The 21,133-nt window shown below is 31.4% G+C and overlaps 2 protein-coding genes across 2 annotated transcripts; both read right to left on the reverse strand.

Annotated features, from left to right (window-relative positions):
- Positions 1-1,427: 1,427 nt before the first annotated feature.
- HELRODRAFT_152902 (hypothetical protein) lies at positions 1,428-1,872 on the reverse strand (the record flags this gene model as incomplete). Its single annotated transcript, XM_009028376.1, has 2 exons — positions 1,428-1,538; positions 1,753-1,872. Coding segments are annotated over 2 exons (231 nt in total), but the record flags the coding sequence as incomplete, so codon positions are not given.
- A 7,206-nt stretch (positions 1,873-9,078) lies between these two features.
- HELRODRAFT_86986 (hypothetical protein) lies at positions 9,079-14,264 on the reverse strand (the record flags this gene model as incomplete). The annotated part of the gene is made up of 8 exons (XM_009028354.1): positions 9,079-9,411; positions 9,480-9,704; positions 10,165-10,316; positions 11,157-11,253; positions 12,140-12,382; positions 13,026-13,190; positions 13,338-13,466; positions 14,001-14,264. Coding segments are annotated over 8 exons (1,608 nt in total), but the record flags the coding sequence as incomplete, so codon positions are not given.
- Between the last annotated feature and the right edge of the window lie 6,869 nt (positions 14,265-21,133).

Raw genomic sequence — 21,133 nt, forward strand, 5'->3', positions numbered from 1 at the left:
AATTTAGACGCATATTATTAAAAAAAACAAACGTTATATTGAGCGCTTCAAAACATCTCCATGAAGTTATAAAAAAAAGATCTTAGGTGAAAAAAATTAAAAAATCATACCTAGAAACTGACGGTACAAAATTCATGCCATTAAAAACTTATATGTGAACAATGCATTATGTAAGAATATGTTTGAATAGGCGGATGAAATCATCCACAAAGATCATTAGAAGTGTTGACTATATAACCGCTTAGTAAGATCGTAGTCCTTAAATCACTTGAATGTTACGAAAAAATACAAATATTCAAAACGTAGACTCGCTGCATATGCAGCATCCAAACCAGTTGAGAATAAAATTGTCATAGATAATAAACATAAAGTTAGATGGCCGATATGAAAAAGTAAAGAAAATTTACAGCAAAAGCAAATCAACAACATATAAACATCAAATATATGGACAAAATTTTTTCTACAATTGATGACACATTTAAAAGAGATAAAAAACAGAATGTATAAAAACACAAAAAAAATTATAAAATCTAAAAGATACATTTTTTCAAAAAATTGTTTGAATGAGCATTCATTTAATTAAAATGAAAACCAAAACAAATGGAATGATACTTATTGAGCGCTTTGAAACATTTTCATGATGTTGAAAATGTATTGACGACGTGCAATCATAACATGACTTCCTTAACAAAGTCAAAAATTAAAAAAAAACCACGTATCAGCGATACAAAATTTATACATCAACGTGTTTACTAATAATAAGCTTCGTATATACCGATTACGTCTCATACCATATATATATGTGCTGGTAAAAGACCATAATTAATGCATTAATTTATGAAATCTACCGGATTTCTAGCGTTGGATAGTTTTTTTCATTATATTTCTCAATATTTCTAACCAAATTCTTGTCGTCATAATTTATTTTATTAAAGTTCGAATAATATACAGTTTTCTAATTCATTCTTGAGTGCAACGCTACAAATTCTGTAGATTTCATAAATTCATTTTGATTGAAAGGTTTTCAAAAACACGGTTTTATAAAACATCGTGTTCCTGAATATCTTTAAAAAAAATTAAATATACAGTTGAGTTAACATTTGTTTAAACACTCACGTATACTACGTATACGTATATATATATATACGTATGTATATATATATATATATATATATATATATATATATATATATGTATATATATATATATACGTATATATATAAATATATATATATATATTTCAAAAATTCAACACTACTTTCAACATTGTTCAATGTTTGAACAATGTTGAAAGTAGTGTTGAATTTTTGAAATGTTGCGTTAACAACAGAGTTACCAATATATATATATATATATATATATATATATATATATATATATATATATATATATATATAATTAAAACACCAATCGTTTTCTGTCTACTTCAATCTTTGTGTTACGTTAGCAAGTGCCACTGCAAACGCTTGAATAGCGCTGTAAGGGTATTGGAAGTCCAGTGTGTATGCATTATTATCAATCCTTCCAAACTGCATAACCTGTGTGAAAGCAACAGTGTTGGACAAAATTGATCAGTATTCTTTGCGGCACCATAGGAGCAGATATGCAGCAAATTGAGAGAAGGATTTCGTTGATTATAATTTAGGCTAATTAATAATCAAAATAAAATAATATGGTCGTTCAGTCAATGATAAATAGTAAATCTTTAATGCAACTAAAACACTCAAGACTAAAAATAAAACATCTATTAACCTGTTTTCCTCCAAACTCTATCTGGAAGTTTTTAGCAGATTCTTGAGTTACTCGTCCTCCAAAATCCAACTGATAGACTTGACTGTTGTCATTCCACATGGGTGTTTTGTTATGCATAACAAAATGTTGTTGTTTAGCTTCATGAGTTGAGCCATTGTTAGCATAGCAATAGCTGGCATTTGTGCAGCTATTGGTATTGTCGAATTTGGGTTGGTGTTGGTTTGAAAACTGGATTTGAGAAGATTGTGGCGGAAAGTTCAAATTAATGTCCATAGGCTGATCCAAAACTGTCGCAGTGTTTTTGTTACGAGCTTTCTTCAGCTAATTTCAAAAAGTGTTAGTTCAAATACAACAAAAAAACAGCGATAACACATAATTTGAATGTAGGAATCAAAAAACAAAGACAAATATTTTAACCTTTTTATGTAAACGAGCTTTTTGAAACGTTTCTAGATTTTGATAATTTTCACTTGTCATCATAGTGTTGCCGGCCAAATTTTCTTCATCAGAACTTTCAACGATTTGATCAGATGTAAGCACGGGTGTGGGTGGGGACAACATTGACTTAATGTGTCTTTTCACCAACAATGGTGATTGCAACTGAGATCTACCTTTGAATCTGTTTATAAAAGAAATCAAATCGATTAATAATGAAAACATTTTCAAACCCTTCAAAGTAATCCCACTCATTATTCTTAAATATGCACCTTAAATTTTTCCAATTCTATTTACCGTTTCAGAAACATAATCAAAGTGCCTTTTTAAACGTCATTTATGTTGCATTCATTACACATTATGGTAGTACTGACTTATGGTAATGCGTTGTAACATCTCTGAACTATATATATGTTACTACAAGGTGTAAAACTCATATAAAACTTTTATCTGTTTTTTAGACCTACGAATTTCATTTTTAAACTGGTTGCTATCGCATCTTTAACAATAACATATCAGTTATTTCGTGCCATGCCCCTCATTAATTATTATAACGAAAAAGATTAAACTAGATGCAAAAAATTTTGGACACTCTATTAATAACATACCAATCACAGCGTTATTTTTAGAAAAAATAATAAGTTACGTAACAAAGGGTTTTAAACTAACCTCTGCGATGTTACATGAGTTAACTTCTGTTGCAAATTTTTGCTAATAGTGCTACTCAGCAGCTTATAGCTTACATTACATTGTGTTTGCTGATTTTGTTTATGCACAGGGGACGATGGCAGAGAGTTGCTGAGATGTTGATGCTTTCCATTAGAATAAGAAAAAAGGGGTTTGCCATTGGAGTTGTTCGTTTGCAATGCGCTGTAATTATAAGGAGATGATGAATAAGAAGAAACAAGAGAAGTTCTTCTAACATCCGATGATCCTAACTTCAACTGACAGTGGGGTGAGGACACTGTCGGACATTGATTAACTGATGTAGGTGAGGCAGGACTAGAAGAATCGCTCGACTTTGTTAGATCATCACCAAATTTAGATGACGAATTTTCATCATCAGTTTTGCTTCCGTTTTTTTGTTCAGATAAGCCGCATAAACCATTAAAAATCTTTTTTTTGGAATGATTAACCCGTGGAATGCATTTTATGGTATCCGTACTTTTGACATTGCCATCATTATTAGTGAAACCATGGTGAACTGAATTGTTACTATTTGAACTGCCTCTACACAGAGCATTCTTTGCCAATTCTTTGATTCTTGATTTAGACAGAAACAGTTTTCCTAGGGAAAAAGAAAAAAAAATATACACACAAATAAATAAATATATACAAAAATATATTACTGTGTATATATATATATACATTCGAAATATATATATATACATATATTATATACACACACACACACACACACACACACACACACACACACACACACACACATATATATATATATATATATATATATATATATATATATCTGTGTGTGTGTGTGTTCTAATTAAATTCCTGAATTGTTTTATAGTAATTTTAATAGTCAGCGACATTAACATAAGATTTTTAAAGGAAACATTGAACTAACCAGTTTTTAAGGTGTGTTCACGCATGAAATGGTTTGGAAAGGAGGGCGTGTTGATAATAATTTTGGTCTTACAACATGGCTCGAACGAGGAGCACACAGACTGGATGGAATCAAAGTCAGACGTCCCAACTACGGCTTTTCCGCAAACTTTTATGAGTTTGGAGGGAGAATATGTTATGTTGTTCGTTATAAAATCCTCTTCGTGAGTTTCCTTGATGTTTTTTGAACACAAATTAGTAAAAAATTTATCGTTATTGCTCTTCATGATTCTAGGAACACTTTCATTAGTTGATTGCATCATAATATCTCTAGCGCTGATATCATCTGTGCCGTCTTTCCTATTGGAATGTCTGCGTTCGTATATATCTAAGCTATCATCATCTATGAACTGCAATGCATCAGACACTTTTAAAGATGATTTGGACGAGGATACTTCAACAAAACAAGTCAGTTCATCAGAAATCTTAGCAGTTTCCTTAGCCGATACATCCGGCTGCACTGTTGACATTTCATTTGTTATTTTATTCTCATTGAGGAAGGAAAGAAAATCTTTTTGACAAATTTCAATTTTACTTTTTGGAGAAGAATTTTCATCAGGTTGTCCACAATGGTCACAATCACTATTCTCACATATTTTAGCAAAATTGTCGACATCGCTCTGCAAATCTGTTTCTGTAGAAATAACGGTAACACGAGACAACGACGAGACAATGCGTTTGGTGGGTGTTGAAAAAGGCAACGTGTTCTCAGCATAAATAGAGCAAGGAACTTTTTTTATGATTTGGTCATGACTTTTGTTTTCACTAGCGTTAACATCGACGTCGTCACTACAATCATTGCCATGATCATTCAGACTTAATTTATTTATCTCCCCTTTCATAATGTTGAAAAAATTTGAATTTCCATTGACGAGCAGAAAGCCATCATTATGCAGAGAGTTCTCATTGATGTCACAATCCAGTTTGCTTTTACGGTCGTTATTGTTTATTGTATTACAGCGCCGTTTGAAAAAACAATCGAGAAAAGGATCGACCTCAGTTGGCGAAATTCTCGCAAATCTATCGTTCAGTTGAGCCTGCAAAGTTTGAATATTGTAGCTTTTATCAGGTAGTTTGATGCTCAAGTTTTTTGGAAGTATGTATCTCCGCATAACTTTTACTTTTTTGTTGTTGCTGTTTAGAACATTAAGATTCAGACTATCAACATTTCTGTCAACGTAAGTCTGATTGATTGAGTCATCATCAATTTTTTGTGATACAGAATTTGGAACATCATCATTTATTAAATTGTAACTTGACTTATTACACTGACGATGGTATCTTTCAGCTGCATTAATAATTGTACAGCTGCTGCAGCCATCGCGAAAGGAATTGTTGCTGTCATTTACGTTGTCCATTTTCACTCGCTGATCGCTGCTGTCCGTTGAAGGATGCTTCACAGGTGACTCTAATAATTTTTATTGTGCAATCGCCAATGGGAAATATGTACATTTGACAGAAAATAAAAATCACTATGCTAAAACACTATTATAAAAATATAAACAACACTTTTCAATGAAAGGTTTTCATTTTAAACAAAGAATAAACTCTACATTGCTATTTCTGTTGAGCCTAACTTCAAACAAAAAATCAAAAACTTGTGAGTTCTATTCACGAGAAAAATAGTAATTTGAATTACTAGCAAGCCTAAATTTTAAAGTAAAATTCATACTGAAATGAAGAACGTTTCCAACGAAAATAAATGTATTAATTTAAATAAATAAATTTATACTGAAATGGAGAGCGTTTCCAACAAAAACTTAAATAAATAACGGATGTACGACTTACCATATAAACCTTTAGCAAACTTCGAGTCACGTTCACAAGTGACTGAAGATTCAGTGCTCATGAGAAGTGTGTTCGTGGCGTCAATATTTTCAATGATGTCAAAAAAGTAATCTATAAGGCGAAACAAAGAAATATTGAAGTAACCATTTCTCAATCATTTAAATAAGAAGTCATATTAATTATGACTTGATTAATAAGTAAAACGCTTACTCGTGTAAAAATCATCATCGGCGTCAAAATGAGCTAATTTCGTTGACCGGCACACATAATCTTCTTGCTGGCTAGTAAAATCTAAAAGATTTTATGGCGTAAATATTTTTGAATGCAAAAAGAGAATGTGATGATTACCATTATTTTTAGAATTAAAATAATTGCTTTTGTAGAAACGACATTTCGGCAGTTCAACAATTTCAACAGTCATCTGTCGAGGTTGCAAGTGCAAGAGACTGGTCTTGTACGTCACTTGACCTTAATTAATTAATTATTAAAATAATTCAACAAAGTTTTAGGAATAAATTTAACATTTTTTAAGTTACGATGATTCTGTAGGCAGGGGCGCAGTTCTGATAGTAAAGAAGCATAATGGCGGGAATAACGCATCGGATTATACTTGTATTTGGTGCAACTAACGGCCTTTCGCTTTTGGAATTGCAAGCAAACAAAAACTGAAAGTTTCAGAAGCTACTAGAATTGAATATATGTGATTTCTAGAAATTATGACAAGTAACGTAACAAAAACAACTCTAGCAAAATTTCATTGATTGATTGATAATCAAATAGATGGCTTGATTACGGCTTAATTCTATTTTCTTAAAAAGGGAGTGTCTGAAGTTTTGAAAATTTGAACGAGCAAATTACGAAAAAGGCAAATTATTTAGTTTAGTCAGTTTGTGTAAGTGACGGTAGTTGATGAAATTGTTAACTGGCAAATTCTGACCATGATGGAGCGGCGTATCTGATGTGTAAAATTATCAGTCGTGATTGAAAAAACTTGAAAACCCTGAGTTTATGTGAGCAGACAGTTTAAACTTGAAAACAATGTTACAAAATTAGTCTGCAATTCTTTTATGAAGTGAATGAAAAAAACTTTTTATAACCTAACTCTTCGGGTAAGAATGGAACGAGACCAATGAATTTGAATTTGGTGCCCCATATGTTGGAGACTATGGAAACCAAATGCTTTGTCTAGTAAAAAATATCAAATCAAGATGGCATAATCATGTTAAAAATTTGATTATACTGGTTATAATTTTATAATTATTAAGGATGATAGGCAATTGAAGTTTAAGTTTGAAAGTTAATTGTTCGTAGAAAGTTTAATGGCATCTTCATTTACATACTGGTTTGTCTGATAGACAAAATGTCTATGTAAACCGGATATACGTATCGCTATAAAAATCAGTTCCGCCTTCAACACAAATCCACTTAAATACTACTAGACAATTTTTTACCTCAGGCAGACCATCGTCACAGCAGACTTCATTGAAAATGTTGACATCGGATGACAGTGACGTGGCCGAATCTCTGCATTTCAAACTTTCTCTCAATTTCGAAAACTTATTCTGGAGTTAAAGATAATAAGTGATCGACCAAAGAAAATAAATTTTAAAAAAATCATTCAATACCACAATTACAATCAATATTAACAAACAATGCTATCAAATTGAAAAGTTCAAAATCAGTGAAAATATTGAAGTTTTAAATATTCACGCTAAATACATTAATTAATTTGTTGAACGTCTGTCCTTGGAAGAAGAAAGAAGTATAACTCTTGTTGATTGTTTATTTCAGGTATTAAATTATTGAAATTATCGAGAGATTCTACTATGTAACAGGCGAATTTTTTTGGTTTATTAGCAAAATGTGTGATTTCCTAAACTATTGTTTAACAGAAAAAAATTGTTGTTTCACAAAACTCAGCCTTTGTGATTCAGACCACGAAATTTATATATATTTTCCAAAATAATTCTCGATTTTTGAAAATTCTACAATATTGATGAATATTCTAAAATATTTTCAATTTGTTAAAATGAGGTAGACATTTTTTAAATTTTGCAGAATTATCTAAAATTAAAAAAAAGCATTCATAAATTTTTTAGAACGTAAAAGATAGCCATACTCATAACTGATCATAAATGGTTCTTTAAGAGTATAAAAAAAATTATTGATTAAGCTTATTGAGCTTGTCAACCAGCAGTAAACATCAGTCCCACCTTCGAAGCAAATCCACAAAGTTTTTACAAAAGTAAAAATGGTTTAATCGGCTAACTACTTAGGTTAGAAAAAAATAATCAACCTTCAATTTTATCTACCAACCCATCCATAAAACCTTATGTGAGAATAAAAATTTAGAACAGCTAAATTGATAATTTTAGAAAAGTAGAATAAAATAATGATTCGAACATATTATCAACACTGAATATTATTGCACAACTACATTTACCTTAAGTGTTGAATACATTGAAAACAAAATAGAAGGGAAATTATTAAAAATAAGTAGTAAATGAAAGCTTCAAATGACTTTCTTATTCATTCCAGGAGAACCATCTTTTCCATTAACATCTGAATCTGAATCTTCGTTTGTATATTCAAGTGGCAAATTGGAAGATGCAGAATGGTAACTGGCTACCATGTCATCATCTATTAAAAGATCATTTTGAAAATAGAAATATTGTATTCGATAGCATATATACACATACACGTCAAGATAAGTTAAATTTAAAAAGTTTGGCAACGGCGATAAAAATAGAAAGTTTTAAAAAATAGTCATCCAATAGTGCTGAATTATGGTTTGCTCAATAATAGGTCAATGCCAAATCAGGCACTTATTATTAATCTTTGGGAAAGAAATAAAACACTATGTTAGGCAGGCCTAATTTAGTTTCCTTAACTGGACCAAACAGTAGTCAAAAAACCTCTTAATTGAATCAAACCGCAAATGCACACTCTCTTTCCTGTCAACTTATTTTAAAAAGCTGTATAAAAGTTATATCGTGGTTGATTTTTTGATATGTGAAGTGTACTGATTATGTTTTTTATTTCATTCAATTTCTAAAAAGGTGAGCACTGACATAAATCATTAGAATCTTGTGTTGGCTTGCGTTGACTTAGTTCTTCATACTTGAAAATTAACCCTTAGTACAAAGATATTATTCGATAAAAGGCTGATGAATATACAGCAAATACAGAAAAGAGCAATAACTATGTTGCGTGATAAACAAATTATTTCACGGTTCAAAACATTCAAACGCCAAATCTGTCGTAGGTACCGTCAAAAACCCCTAGAAACTTCAATGAAATGAGTCGTTTGCATTCATTATAACTTCTATGCGACACAGGTTAACCAACATCATAATAAAATTATTGAATAAAATGACTTTCGAAATAAAATTATTGTCTCAAAGTCTTTTACTCCATTCAATTTATTTCATCAGATGCTAATTATCACGCCCAAGCATTAAATAGTATTAATAAAAACTACAGCTCACATAAGAACGCAAAAAACAAATATAAAAACAGGTAAAAGTTCGAGTTAACTTGAAATAAGTTTTCACCTTTACTATTGCCGTTACTTTTGCCGTTAATATTTGCTTCAGCCTGAGGATCAAAGATTACAAAGTCTGGATGCAGCTTACTAGCTCTTTTACCTTTCAGAAGAGGAATGAGTCCTCCAAGATGTTCTAGATACAAAACGTAATAAATGCCTGTTGATTCATCGCCATTTCTAATTATTGTGCAGTGTAGTCTGTCTCGGAAGTGCGGGCACGTGCATACGAATTCTCTCAAATTTCCAGGGCGAGGAATGTAACCCTAAACAATTTTTCCAACATATATATATGGTCAAAATCGAGATTGCATGAAAATAATGTTCATAAAACCTTTATAGTTGAAGAGTACATGTCAAATACATTGGACAGAATTTTATAAGGTAAAGGTAAAGTTTGAACGAGAGACTCATCTGAAACCATCTGACGAATTTTAGTTTTGCACAGCAACTGCAAATTAGCGACATGCTTGTACACCCAAATTGTAAATAATTCATTACCAATAGCGACAAAAAGTCTTTGATCATTATGTGCCCATGTAATAGCAGTAACTATTTGCTTTGTCTGTCAGAAAAAAAACACAATTTTTTTAATGATTTAAAAAAATAAATATTTACAAATCAAAATCATCATTGTGTGATCATTGTTCTTCGAATATGTTAACAGGGATAGTTTAAACTCATAGCCTAGTGAGGGTGTGAGCAATATATATAATGTATGCATAGCATCGATATATATGCAATGGCGGATCCGGACAATTTTTTTCAAATGGTTTAAATATTGACGAGAGACAATGACGACCTTTTCAAAAAAACGGTGCTTTTTGTGTTACTGATTTTAATAAAATACAGCTTACAACGGAAGTGGAGCACTGGTTTCACCAGCCCCCCTAGATCCGCCACTGTAAATATGTATGCATAAATGTATATACTCATCATGAATTTTGTCGGGAATTTAAAAGTAATTATGTAAAAAAAACTATTTACGATGAAAGTTGATTAAAACTGTCATGAAATACCTGAACAGCGGGCAAAATCATTGAAAGTTGACATTTCATTGACTGCTTGTAAAACCTCAGCTCATTAACAACTTCATCACTTTTGTCTGGCGCTTTAGTGTGACCAACCACTGCCAAAACTTCCCCATCGTTAGACCACTCCACCTTCACGCCTTAGATAGAAAAGTTTTCAGTTTACTGATTCAACTACAAAGTATTCAGATTTTCAAAATAAAATTATAATATAACAAATATAGATTTAATAATAAGCAGTTGCATTGAAAGCTACAAGACATAAGATTCAAAAACTTGTGAATTAATATTAGAATTTGATTGGAAAGAAAGAGAGTGGTGAAATAAAATAGACATTTTCAAATTTTAGATCATATTAATTTGTAATTAATGAGTTGACTCATTTTTGTTTACATAACTCTGATATTATTCAATATATTAACGCTACTGTCCCGCATAATTGTTTTCTTTTACGTTTTTCAAAATCTTTGAATCTATTTTTCAAAAATAGTAAAATTAAAAAAATGCTGCAAAATTATGAAAATTATGTCTACAAATTTAATACAACAAATAATTAACAATGTGCAGTTGAAAAAATGTTAACCGATACTATCAAAAAATCTTTTGATTAATATTTTTGTTAAATGACGAAAATAAAATGTTCGTTCAAAAAACAGAAAAACTAAACTAAAAATTAAATAACATTAAAGACATCGTGATTTTTCCAAAAAATTGTATATAGGATAGTTTCAACCCAAAATACGTGTCCATATAACTGCTAATATAAACAATTGTTGCGAAAATTGAATAATAGTCTTGCACCGAAAACAAAAAGTAACTGTCATCAGGCTCCACTTGCATGCGTGTACATTACAAAATGCCATCATATTTACCGTTGCAAAAAAAATGTCAGCACTTCAATATTTAAAGTGGGTTTAAACAAGATGGCAATGACAGTGTAGCAATAAAAAAACTATTTTTTCTAAGCAAAGAAATTTAACCTTTGAGTCCCGTGTGAATAACCTTTGGACAGAGGTCATCGTATCCCGTCATTAACAATATATCTCCAACCGACAGGACTACACTCAAAATATATGGCTTTCCAAATTCTGCCGTGTACATGTTATTGAATTATTTTATATTATTGGCGACTTATGAGGCAAGATATATTATATTTTCAACATTGTCATCAAAGTTTATTGGCGAAAGTTGTGAAACAAAATTTTATTAACAAGATGGATTCATAAGTGTAGTGAAAGCATTAAGATTCGTTTGTTGTTTATTTTAATACCTTGATAAACCTTTTTTATTTCGTTCTGTTGATGCCCAATCCGATTATATACAGACTTTCCACCTTTTAACAATATTTTCTAATAGTGGGACTACGTTTCAAGTGTACCAAATTTTTCAACTGCTGGTCATCACCTTTTTTGTTTGTCCGTATAAAATATCTCAATCTTATACTTTTAGGTACGTCAATTGATTCTCTAACCTCATATCATCTTATATTTTTTCATATAAACGTTCTGCAAACCGTTATGATATTCAGTCAGCATCATCGTGATAACGCCCCGTACTAAAATTATATCGTTACTCTGAACATTTCCAGAATTTTCTAAGACAAGTTTAATCAAAAATTTAGTACGTGCTTTGCTATATTTTTTTGCTTAGCATTTCTGGCATGGCATGTAATAACTGACTACATAATTACACTGTTTCACAAACATCATATGATTTAAACATATCTACATGTATGAACAAGCATATGTACCTATTTAGTATATTTCGCAGCTTAATCAATAACGTTCGATTTACGTTTTAACCAAACGTTTGAAAATGCTAAAAAAAAATTAGTGAAACGCTGGACGATGAATTTGAACAAAGAAAATAAAAAACTATAAAAATACTTTATTTAATCGCAATAAATATGAACAGCTCAAAAAACTTGATGAAACAAACCTAATGTATCGTCAGTGATGTTTACAAAGTTTTCATCAATCGTATAGATGTTGTTAGAATCATTGCCATTGTTTACAGAAATGTTCTCGTTATTGTAGTTCGAGTTGTTGGACGAATCAGTTTTATAGTTATTCTCAAACATGTAGAATTTCTCAGTGGACCAGCCAAGATGTGTAATTTCTAGATCGGCTCGTATAACAACTTCAGCAATAATTGTGCCAGTGGCACTCATAACAATGACTTTACCGGCTGTCGTACCAAACATAACCTTTTTAAGTTTTTGTACAGATTATGTTTTTTACTTTTATGATAATACCTGACAACCACAAACAACAACTGTACCCGTTAACATTTCAGCATTCAAACAACGCGGATAATAACTGATATTTTATGACGAGCACGAGTGTTGAAAGTTAAGCAGTCTATTTTTTATGTAAATTTGTTTCAAGTAATAATTGGAACGTAAGAGAGTTGTTGCCATAAGATTTTAAAGATGTCATTATATTCTAACGCTCTATAAATGTAATTTTCAGCGCTGAATTGAGTATTTACTGTTATATTATATGAATATTGATCAAAAAGAAACATAAACAATTTTAGGTTAGCAAAAATCTATACGCTCACAACAACATGTGAAAATAAAATATCACAATAAAACAAGAAGTAAAAAAATTATGAAACCGATAAAAATGAAAACAATAAGACAAGTACAAATACAAATCTCTAAAAAAATCATATTTTTTTTTGAAGTTACCGAGCTTTCAATTGATATTATATCCATCCACTAAAAAGAGATGTATTCAGGATTTACAAACTCAACTTTAAATGTTTTTGAACCAAAGTGTAAGAGAGAATAGCTCTAATTGTTTTTCAAACACAGTTGACCCTTATGAATTTGTAAATTCACCTACCTTTTGATCATCCGGGGTCCATATACCGCATGAAACACTGCACCCTTCCAAGTTTAAAACAGTTGACCAATACCTCTGACCTCCAACAGATCCAACCAAAACAAAACTATCTTTGTAGCATATGAGAGCCATTTGTCCATCATGCGACCAAGTAAAATCAGTAACCTGCGTAGGAATTTACAACTAAACATATTTAAGAAATTTATAGTTTGAAACCCATTAGAAAAGTATTAAAAATTGTTCTTCAAAACAAAAAAAACCTGACAACTATTGAATGATAGTGAGTAGATTTTATAAAGACATAAAAGTAACCTGACTATTCCTATCATTAATAAGCTCAATAGACCATCGTCCATCATGTTTGATCCATACGAATATGATTCCTGACACATCACATGTCGCCAACTTCTGAAACGGTTCATTCCACTTCACAAGCATTACCTGTAAGATTATTTAAAATTCATCATTTTAACACTACCATGGTTTAGCATAAAATAAATTATTCCCAACAAAACTTAACTGAAAATATTAAAAATCCCTAATTTAATTGTTGTGGTGCATTTTACATTTGGTCACAAAAATAACTCAACATGATTTAAGTCTACTCATTTCAAAAGAAAACACCCGGGAGCTAAGTTGAAACTTCTTAAACTTTAAAAGTTCACACTCTGCAGAACATCACTTACAAAAAAACCATGCTTTACATTTAAATTAACACCCAACATTACCCTCATATCATAATAATCACATCAAGTCCAAGGGCTCCAAATATTGTACAAGTTTATAATTTATAACATATGCTCACAGTGACTATAGCTGTAACGTTGTAATTTCACTTATGCTTGTAACACATTCTAAGAATTAAACTTAAATTTATTGTTTTCAAGAGCTTTACAGATTGACATTTTAATCTTTACTGGATATTTCAAATTTAATCATAAATAATTAAACATGAAGTGAAAAGATGCTACTAACTTCACTTCTATGTCCTCTCAAATAAAATGTGGTCCTAATCGGTTGATCCAAAACGTAAGAATGAATAGAAGTGAATGTTATACCAATGATCCCTTTTGCATTACCTGTGGCCAACCAGCCATGATGGTAATAACTGGCCTCTGTCAACTTCCAAGATCCATTGTCAGGTAATCTATCAGGAGTCTTACCCATCCAGGATAAGGCTTGCAGACTGCTATCACATCTGCTGGTCTCAGCATTTTCAATGAAAGCAAACATACTTTTAAACGATGACAAAAAAATTAATGGAGAAGCTTTTTATAAAAAGAAAAACGTTTTGCTAAGAACTAAAAAATGAAGACTAGAACCCAGTTAAATAAGATTGGATGTAGGACTAGATGTTGCCAATTTTATTTTATTATTTGATTAATAAACAAACTCATCAACAAATGCTGAAAAAGTTGTGAATATGAATTGTCAAAAATATTGAAAGTGAAATATTACAAATTTTTATAACAACAGGAGTATAATTAAAGTAGAGCACATCACAAGATCACATTTAATTTTTAAATGGTGTTATTAAAAAGAAAAACAAACAGTATAGTTCTGCATAAAGTATAAAATAAATAAAAAACAAAGTAATCAAGAAAAAATAACAATAGAAACAATTATCTATTTTAAATTTAAATTAGAAAGTTATAATAATCCTAAATTTTTTGATCTTTGCTATTAATTTTATTAATAAACAATTCATTAGTATTTTCACTTTTTTAACTATTATTAAATTAACTTTTATTAAAAATTACTGAGAAACTTGAAATCATTTTTTTAACAGGAAGATAAGAAGGAAATAACTTGTTGTTCTTTATGTTTATTTTATCTGCTTAATAATTTAAATACAAATAATTTTATAAATGTCGAAAAGACTCGACCTATCAAAAAGTTGAACGACGACAAATAAACGACGACAATTATTCAAACAGAAGCCAGCATTCGCCTCCTCTGACTGCCTTCCATTTCCATTATATATAATAATTATAAAACAAGAGAAAGAAGGATGCGCCGCAACGCTTCATGGATCATAAACACGGGCGCGTCGCTTCGCTCGCCTCTCTCAATTTGATGTACATGGAGAGATAAACGAGTATCAACTATACATGATACATATGTACCCAAGGGGAGGCCTATTTACCAGCATACAACACCTTCTTATGGGTTGAAGCAGGGATATGCAAATAACCTCAATTTTTTCAACTTTCAATTATTTTCAGTAATGTCTCTCCTTGCTCCAAACAACATAACTAGAATAATAGGACTAATCGATCAATTCGATCTATTAGCCGGGCTATTTGTCGTGCTTGGATTGTTGGCTTACGAAATTGCATGGATTTTAACGAGCAAGCTAAATGAAATATTTACTTGATTTAATATGCTAAAAACATTGTAGTAATTCTATTTAATTTTAATAATGATTAATAGAATTATATATTATTAAATTATTTTTGTTAATTTGAATATAAAAATTGCTTTTGGTCCGGTGAAATCTGGTGGCTTACTGAAGCCGAAGGTTGGCTTAGTAGGATTGAACTATAGTCACCCTTTTTTTTTACACTACACGATCATGTTAAAAATTGGTTTGCTTATGAAATAAACGGCCTAAATAAATCAAAATTGTTATTTGAACAACTATCTTCATTATATTCAATGAATATTTTACATTCTGCTGGTGCTCATAAGAAACTGGCTGCTGAAATCATACGTTGGCTTACAGCAGTGGCTTACAGGGTTTCATAGAACTCTTACGATAGCACTTTTTTGTGCATTAAATAAATCAATATATTCATATCACTATTTTTGTCAGTATAAATATAGAAATTGCTTTTGTCAGGTGAAAAACAGTGGCTTACTGAAGCCGTAGGTTGGCTTAATCGGATTTTTTCTCATGTATATAATACGAGATAAAAATCAATCAAACAATCAGTCAGTCGGTCGGTCGGTCAGCCAGCCAGCTAGCCAGCCAGCCAGCCAGCCAGTCAGTCAGTATGTCAGTTAATCAATCAACCAACCGATCAATCAACCGATCAATCAATCAACTAAATTGAATGAACCAAATAAACAAAAATAAAAACAAAAATAAATAAAAAAATTTGCAAGGCCTGTTCAAACTCGAACAAACAGTTAACCGTACAGATCTACAAACAATTTCGAGATTTTAGTAAAGAAAGAAAAACACAGTAGTTGCTTTTATTTGAATTCACTCAAAAATGAAAAGTGACGGTTAATTAAAATTTTAAAATGTCAATTTTTTTAAGTTCGTATTTTAAATAAAAAAATATAACATAATATCGACCGATAAAAATAATTATCCATTATTATTATTATCATACACACTCCTTAGAAGTTCTCGAAGGATAATAAACCACGTAACATGAACATATAGTAAGAACAGTTCACAACATATCATAATGACTAAATCAGTAGACTAAACAGAAATAATTTATACATGCATATATACAAAGTAAATCAAGAAATATCCAAAAATTATATAACCAATTTAAAAAAAACTAGAAACCAGTCAACATTTAATAATAAATAAAAAGACATTATCTAAAAGATTGTTCAAAAAGGCGACGAGAATGAAATGTAGTTTGTTTTGTTGGTGTGGTGTTGTGAAGCGAAAACAAACACATCACACAAAACTAGTAAGAAGTCGTAAGAATAATAGTCAGTCACCTACCTATAATAAAATTACTCTCAGGGCCCTAGCTTACTTATAAACATTGACTCAACTCACTTACCTACAAATTTGTATTTCTCGTTTTAGATGTTTCAAGTATTTTATTTAACATATTTTAGCGTTTTTATTTTACTTGAAGCTTTTTAACTAATGTTAAGCCCTAGCCTACCTACAATTGTTTAACTCATCTCAGTCCCTAACTTATTTATGAATTAAATTAAAGCCCGGTTCACGGTAAAGAAAATAGAAAGTTGAAGAGAAACATAGCAACAATGACACCAAATGAATGGATGTTGTGTATGTATGTGTTGTATTGATGTGTGTGTAAGTAAATGTGCGGGCGCGCACTCTCCAGAAACTTCACTCACTACCGACGAACCTCCATTGCACCGACCATCATCTGACACGCATCGATGGAATGAATTTGACCGGATACTGAAAAATAAATTGAAAAAAAAATTAATTTACTAAAATAAAAACAAGCAATTGGAAAAAATAGACAACTTATCTTTTTGAGATAACACTCAATCTTTGTTCAAACTCGAGTACTTTCAAAGGTACAATGAGAGAAAAACAAATTTACCTTTAACTTTTTCTTCGATTTGTCATCGGAACGATCATCATGAGACCACCATCTGAAACGTGCTGACGCCCACCACAGCCCACCTCTCATCATTCTGTAGACAAGTTTTTATTAATTAGCGAAGTAGTAAATCAAGAAACAAAGGAACGAACGAATAAATGATTAACTGAATGTTTGAACGATTGGTTGAATGAATAAATTAACTAATTAATCAACCAATGATTTAATGAATGAATAGAATGAATCAAGGAATAAATTAACTGAGGAATAATTTGAAAGATAGTGATAAAATGAATGAATGAATGAGAAAAATAAAAAAAAGAAACTAAATCATACTTCAAAAACCGTCGTTGTTGTTATCTTCGAATTGTCATCGGAACGATCATCATGAGACCTCCATCTGAAACGTGCTGATGCCCACCACATCCCACCTCTCATCATTCTGTAGACATTTTTTAAATAGCGTATTAGTAAATCAAGGAACAAAGGAACGATCGAATAAATGATTAACTGAATGATTGAATAATTGGTTGAATGAATGAGTGAATGAATGAATTAATTAATAAATCAATGATTCAATTAGTGAATAGAATGAATTAGCGAATCAATTAATAGAAGAATAATTTAAAAGGTTGAGTGATAAAATGAACGAATGAGAAAAATAAAAAACGAAACTAAACCTTACTTCAAAAATCGTCGTTTCTGTACTTTCCATTGTACCGACCACCATCTGGCCGGCACACAAAATACCATCCGAACTTCAGAGTGTCAGTCGAACAGCCAACGAGCTGATTCTTCCTACACCACCATCATCATATGTAAATCATCATGAGACCACCATCTAAAACGTGCTGACTCTCACCACTGCCCACCTTTCATCATTCTGTAAACAAAATTTTTTTATTTGCGTAGTAGTAAATGAATGTTAGAATCTTAGAAGCAAAAAAAATTAAATTATAAAATGAAAATAATGTCAAATAAATAAAATTTGAAAATAATAAAGTAAGTAAAATGTAAAAAAAACTTACCGTCGTCCATTCGACAAAAGCAGAATGTTGAATGCGGTCCGGTTCCTACGTTGTCCTCCAAAACTGGTGCCAGTCCTCCTCGAGATTGTTGTTGAAACACAGCCCGTGTTGGAGAAAGATAGGGAAAGAGTAGATTCTCATCAGAAAGCTTAGCGGTGCCTGCATCTCAAATTGTTTAATAAAAATAATCCTATCTACCTATTCAATTACCTTAACTAATCTATATTAAATTGTTAATGGTACGATAGTCGAAAGTCCCCCTTCATTCTTCCTCCTTGCACAGAGGTTCACCGACAGCCAGGGCACCGGATAGAAAACCATTGCCATGCGGATAGTAGACTATTGCCGTGCGGATAGTAAACCATTTGCCGTCCGAAAGCCGTGCGGGTAGTAGACTATGGCCGTGCCGCATGGTAAATCATTACCGTGCAGATAGTAAACCATTGCCGTCCGGATAGTAAACCATTGCCGGTACACCACTGGCCACCAAGGCTTACCTCTGACAACAAATTTTGAAATTCAGAGTCTATCGGCTATCGTGCCCTCAACTTACCTATTCATTACAATTAAGCCCTAGCTTACCTAAAATTACAAAAAAACTCAAGAGCCCAATTCATTTGCCAATCGGCACCCACCCCACCACTTACGTAATGCCTTGGGCTCCAACTTAGTAATAATATAAAACTTAAACCCTAAATCTATTAATGAGTGTATGTTACAACGTAGCCTTAACTTACCTATTCATTACATTATGGCCCTAGCTTACCTAAAATTACAAAACTCAAGAGCCCAATTCGTTGGCCTTTCGGCACCCACCCCACCACCTACGTAATGCCTTGGGCTCCAACCTAATAATAATAATGTAAAACTTAATAACTAACTTACCTCTAGATACACTTACAGCGTTTATTTAATTTAAATTACAAGATTGTTCCTAGAATTAAATTATTGCTTTTAACTACCTATGAAATTAAATTACTCTCAACCTTAGTAATAATAAATTAGAATGTGTAATGAAAATAAAATAACGCTCAAATACTAATATGTGTTTATATATGTATTTGTGTGTGTGTATAATACGCTGATGCGTGTAATGTGGGTACGAGAAAAAATAGAAGAGATAAACTTACGCTGCCTACCTATACAACTACATTAGTGTTGGATGCTTCCTATCTATCCTACCTACAATTAAAATTATGCCTATCTAACCTACCTATATAGCTACTTAATGTAATTGTGTGTATGTGCGTGTGCGTGTGATCATTCTTACTTAATGTTAAATTACAGAGAAAAACAGAGAAAAAAGAATAAAACGTATCCCAGCCAGGCGTATCTTCTTTGCCACTGAATGAACGAACGTAGCCTGACATCTTCCACGATGAATTCCTTTGGAAGCTTCAACCTGAATAAAATGGATGAAATGGAAAAATCTTATTTGACTAACTTAAATGAAAAAAAAACGAGCCGCGGTGAAACCCGCCGGAAAAGCCAGCCAACTGGCAAAAAAAGAACCGCAAAGAAACCGTAAAACGTACCCCAGCAGGGCATGCATTCTTTGCCACCGAATGAACGAACGTAGCGTGACATCACAACCATTCTGATCGTCCACGATGAACTCCTCTGGAAGCTTCAACCTGGATAAATGAACCTGAAAAACCTAAATGAATGGAAAAATCTTATTTATTCAATTTAAATGAAAATAACCGCAAAGAAACCGACCGGTCGGCAAAAAAAAGAGAAAAGAAGAGCAAAGAAAGGTATCTATATAGGATTTATGCTCTATATAACTCTATATAACTCTATATAACTCTATATAACTCTATATAACTCTATATAACTCTATATAACTCTATATAACTCTATATAACTCTATATAACTCTATATAACTCTATATAACTCTATATAACTCTATATAACTCTATATAACTCTATATAACTCTATATAACTCTATATAACTCTATATAACTCTATATAACTCTATATAACTCTATATAACTCTATATAACTCTATATAACTCTATATAACTCTATATAACTCTATATAACTCTATATAACTCTATATAACTCTATATAACTCTATATAACTCTATATAACTCTATATAACCATGCATACTACCACATTCAATCAATAAAAATCCCACTAAAACCAGGAACCACCGCGTACCTGCTGAATGTATGATGTGAAACAAAAAAAAACACAAAACAAAAATCACACCACCAAGTAGAGTAAAAGAATAGTCACTAACCTACCTATGTAACTAAATTACCTTATGCCCTAGCCTACCTATATAATAAATTAATTTTTACCTCACCTACCTATGCTTCATTAACTTAACTCAAGACTCATGAAAAAAAAGAAAAAGGAGTAAAACAGAACATAAAATACTACCACACAAACAAACATGATGTATGTATGTATGTATGAGCAACCGTTAAAAAACCCACTTAAAATTAAAAAAATACCACCTACAAACATTCAAACCACCTACAAACATGCAAACCCTATATAACTCTATATAACTCTATATAATAAAATAAATAAAAATAAAAAAATTTATAAATAAAATAAATGTGATCAGACAGACTGCTTCAAGCGAGGCAGAATGCTGATCTGATTTTCATGTTGTCTCAGCTCTTCTATTTATACTCGTTTTAACCATACATTCTCATCATTTCAATCATTCGCATCAGTAAAAAACTTGTTTAATGTATATACTGCACTATTATACAGTCTTAACCACAATGCTAACCGTACTAAATTGAAGTCATCGAACGAACGCCTTCGAAACTTTCTTGTTGGCT

This window comes from Helobdella robusta, assembly GCF_000326865.2.
Source record: "Helobdella robusta unplaced genomic scaffold HELROscaffold_55, whole genome shotgun sequence".
Lineage (NCBI taxonomy): Eukaryota > Metazoa > Annelida > Clitellata > Rhynchobdellida > Glossiphoniidae > Helobdella > Helobdella robusta.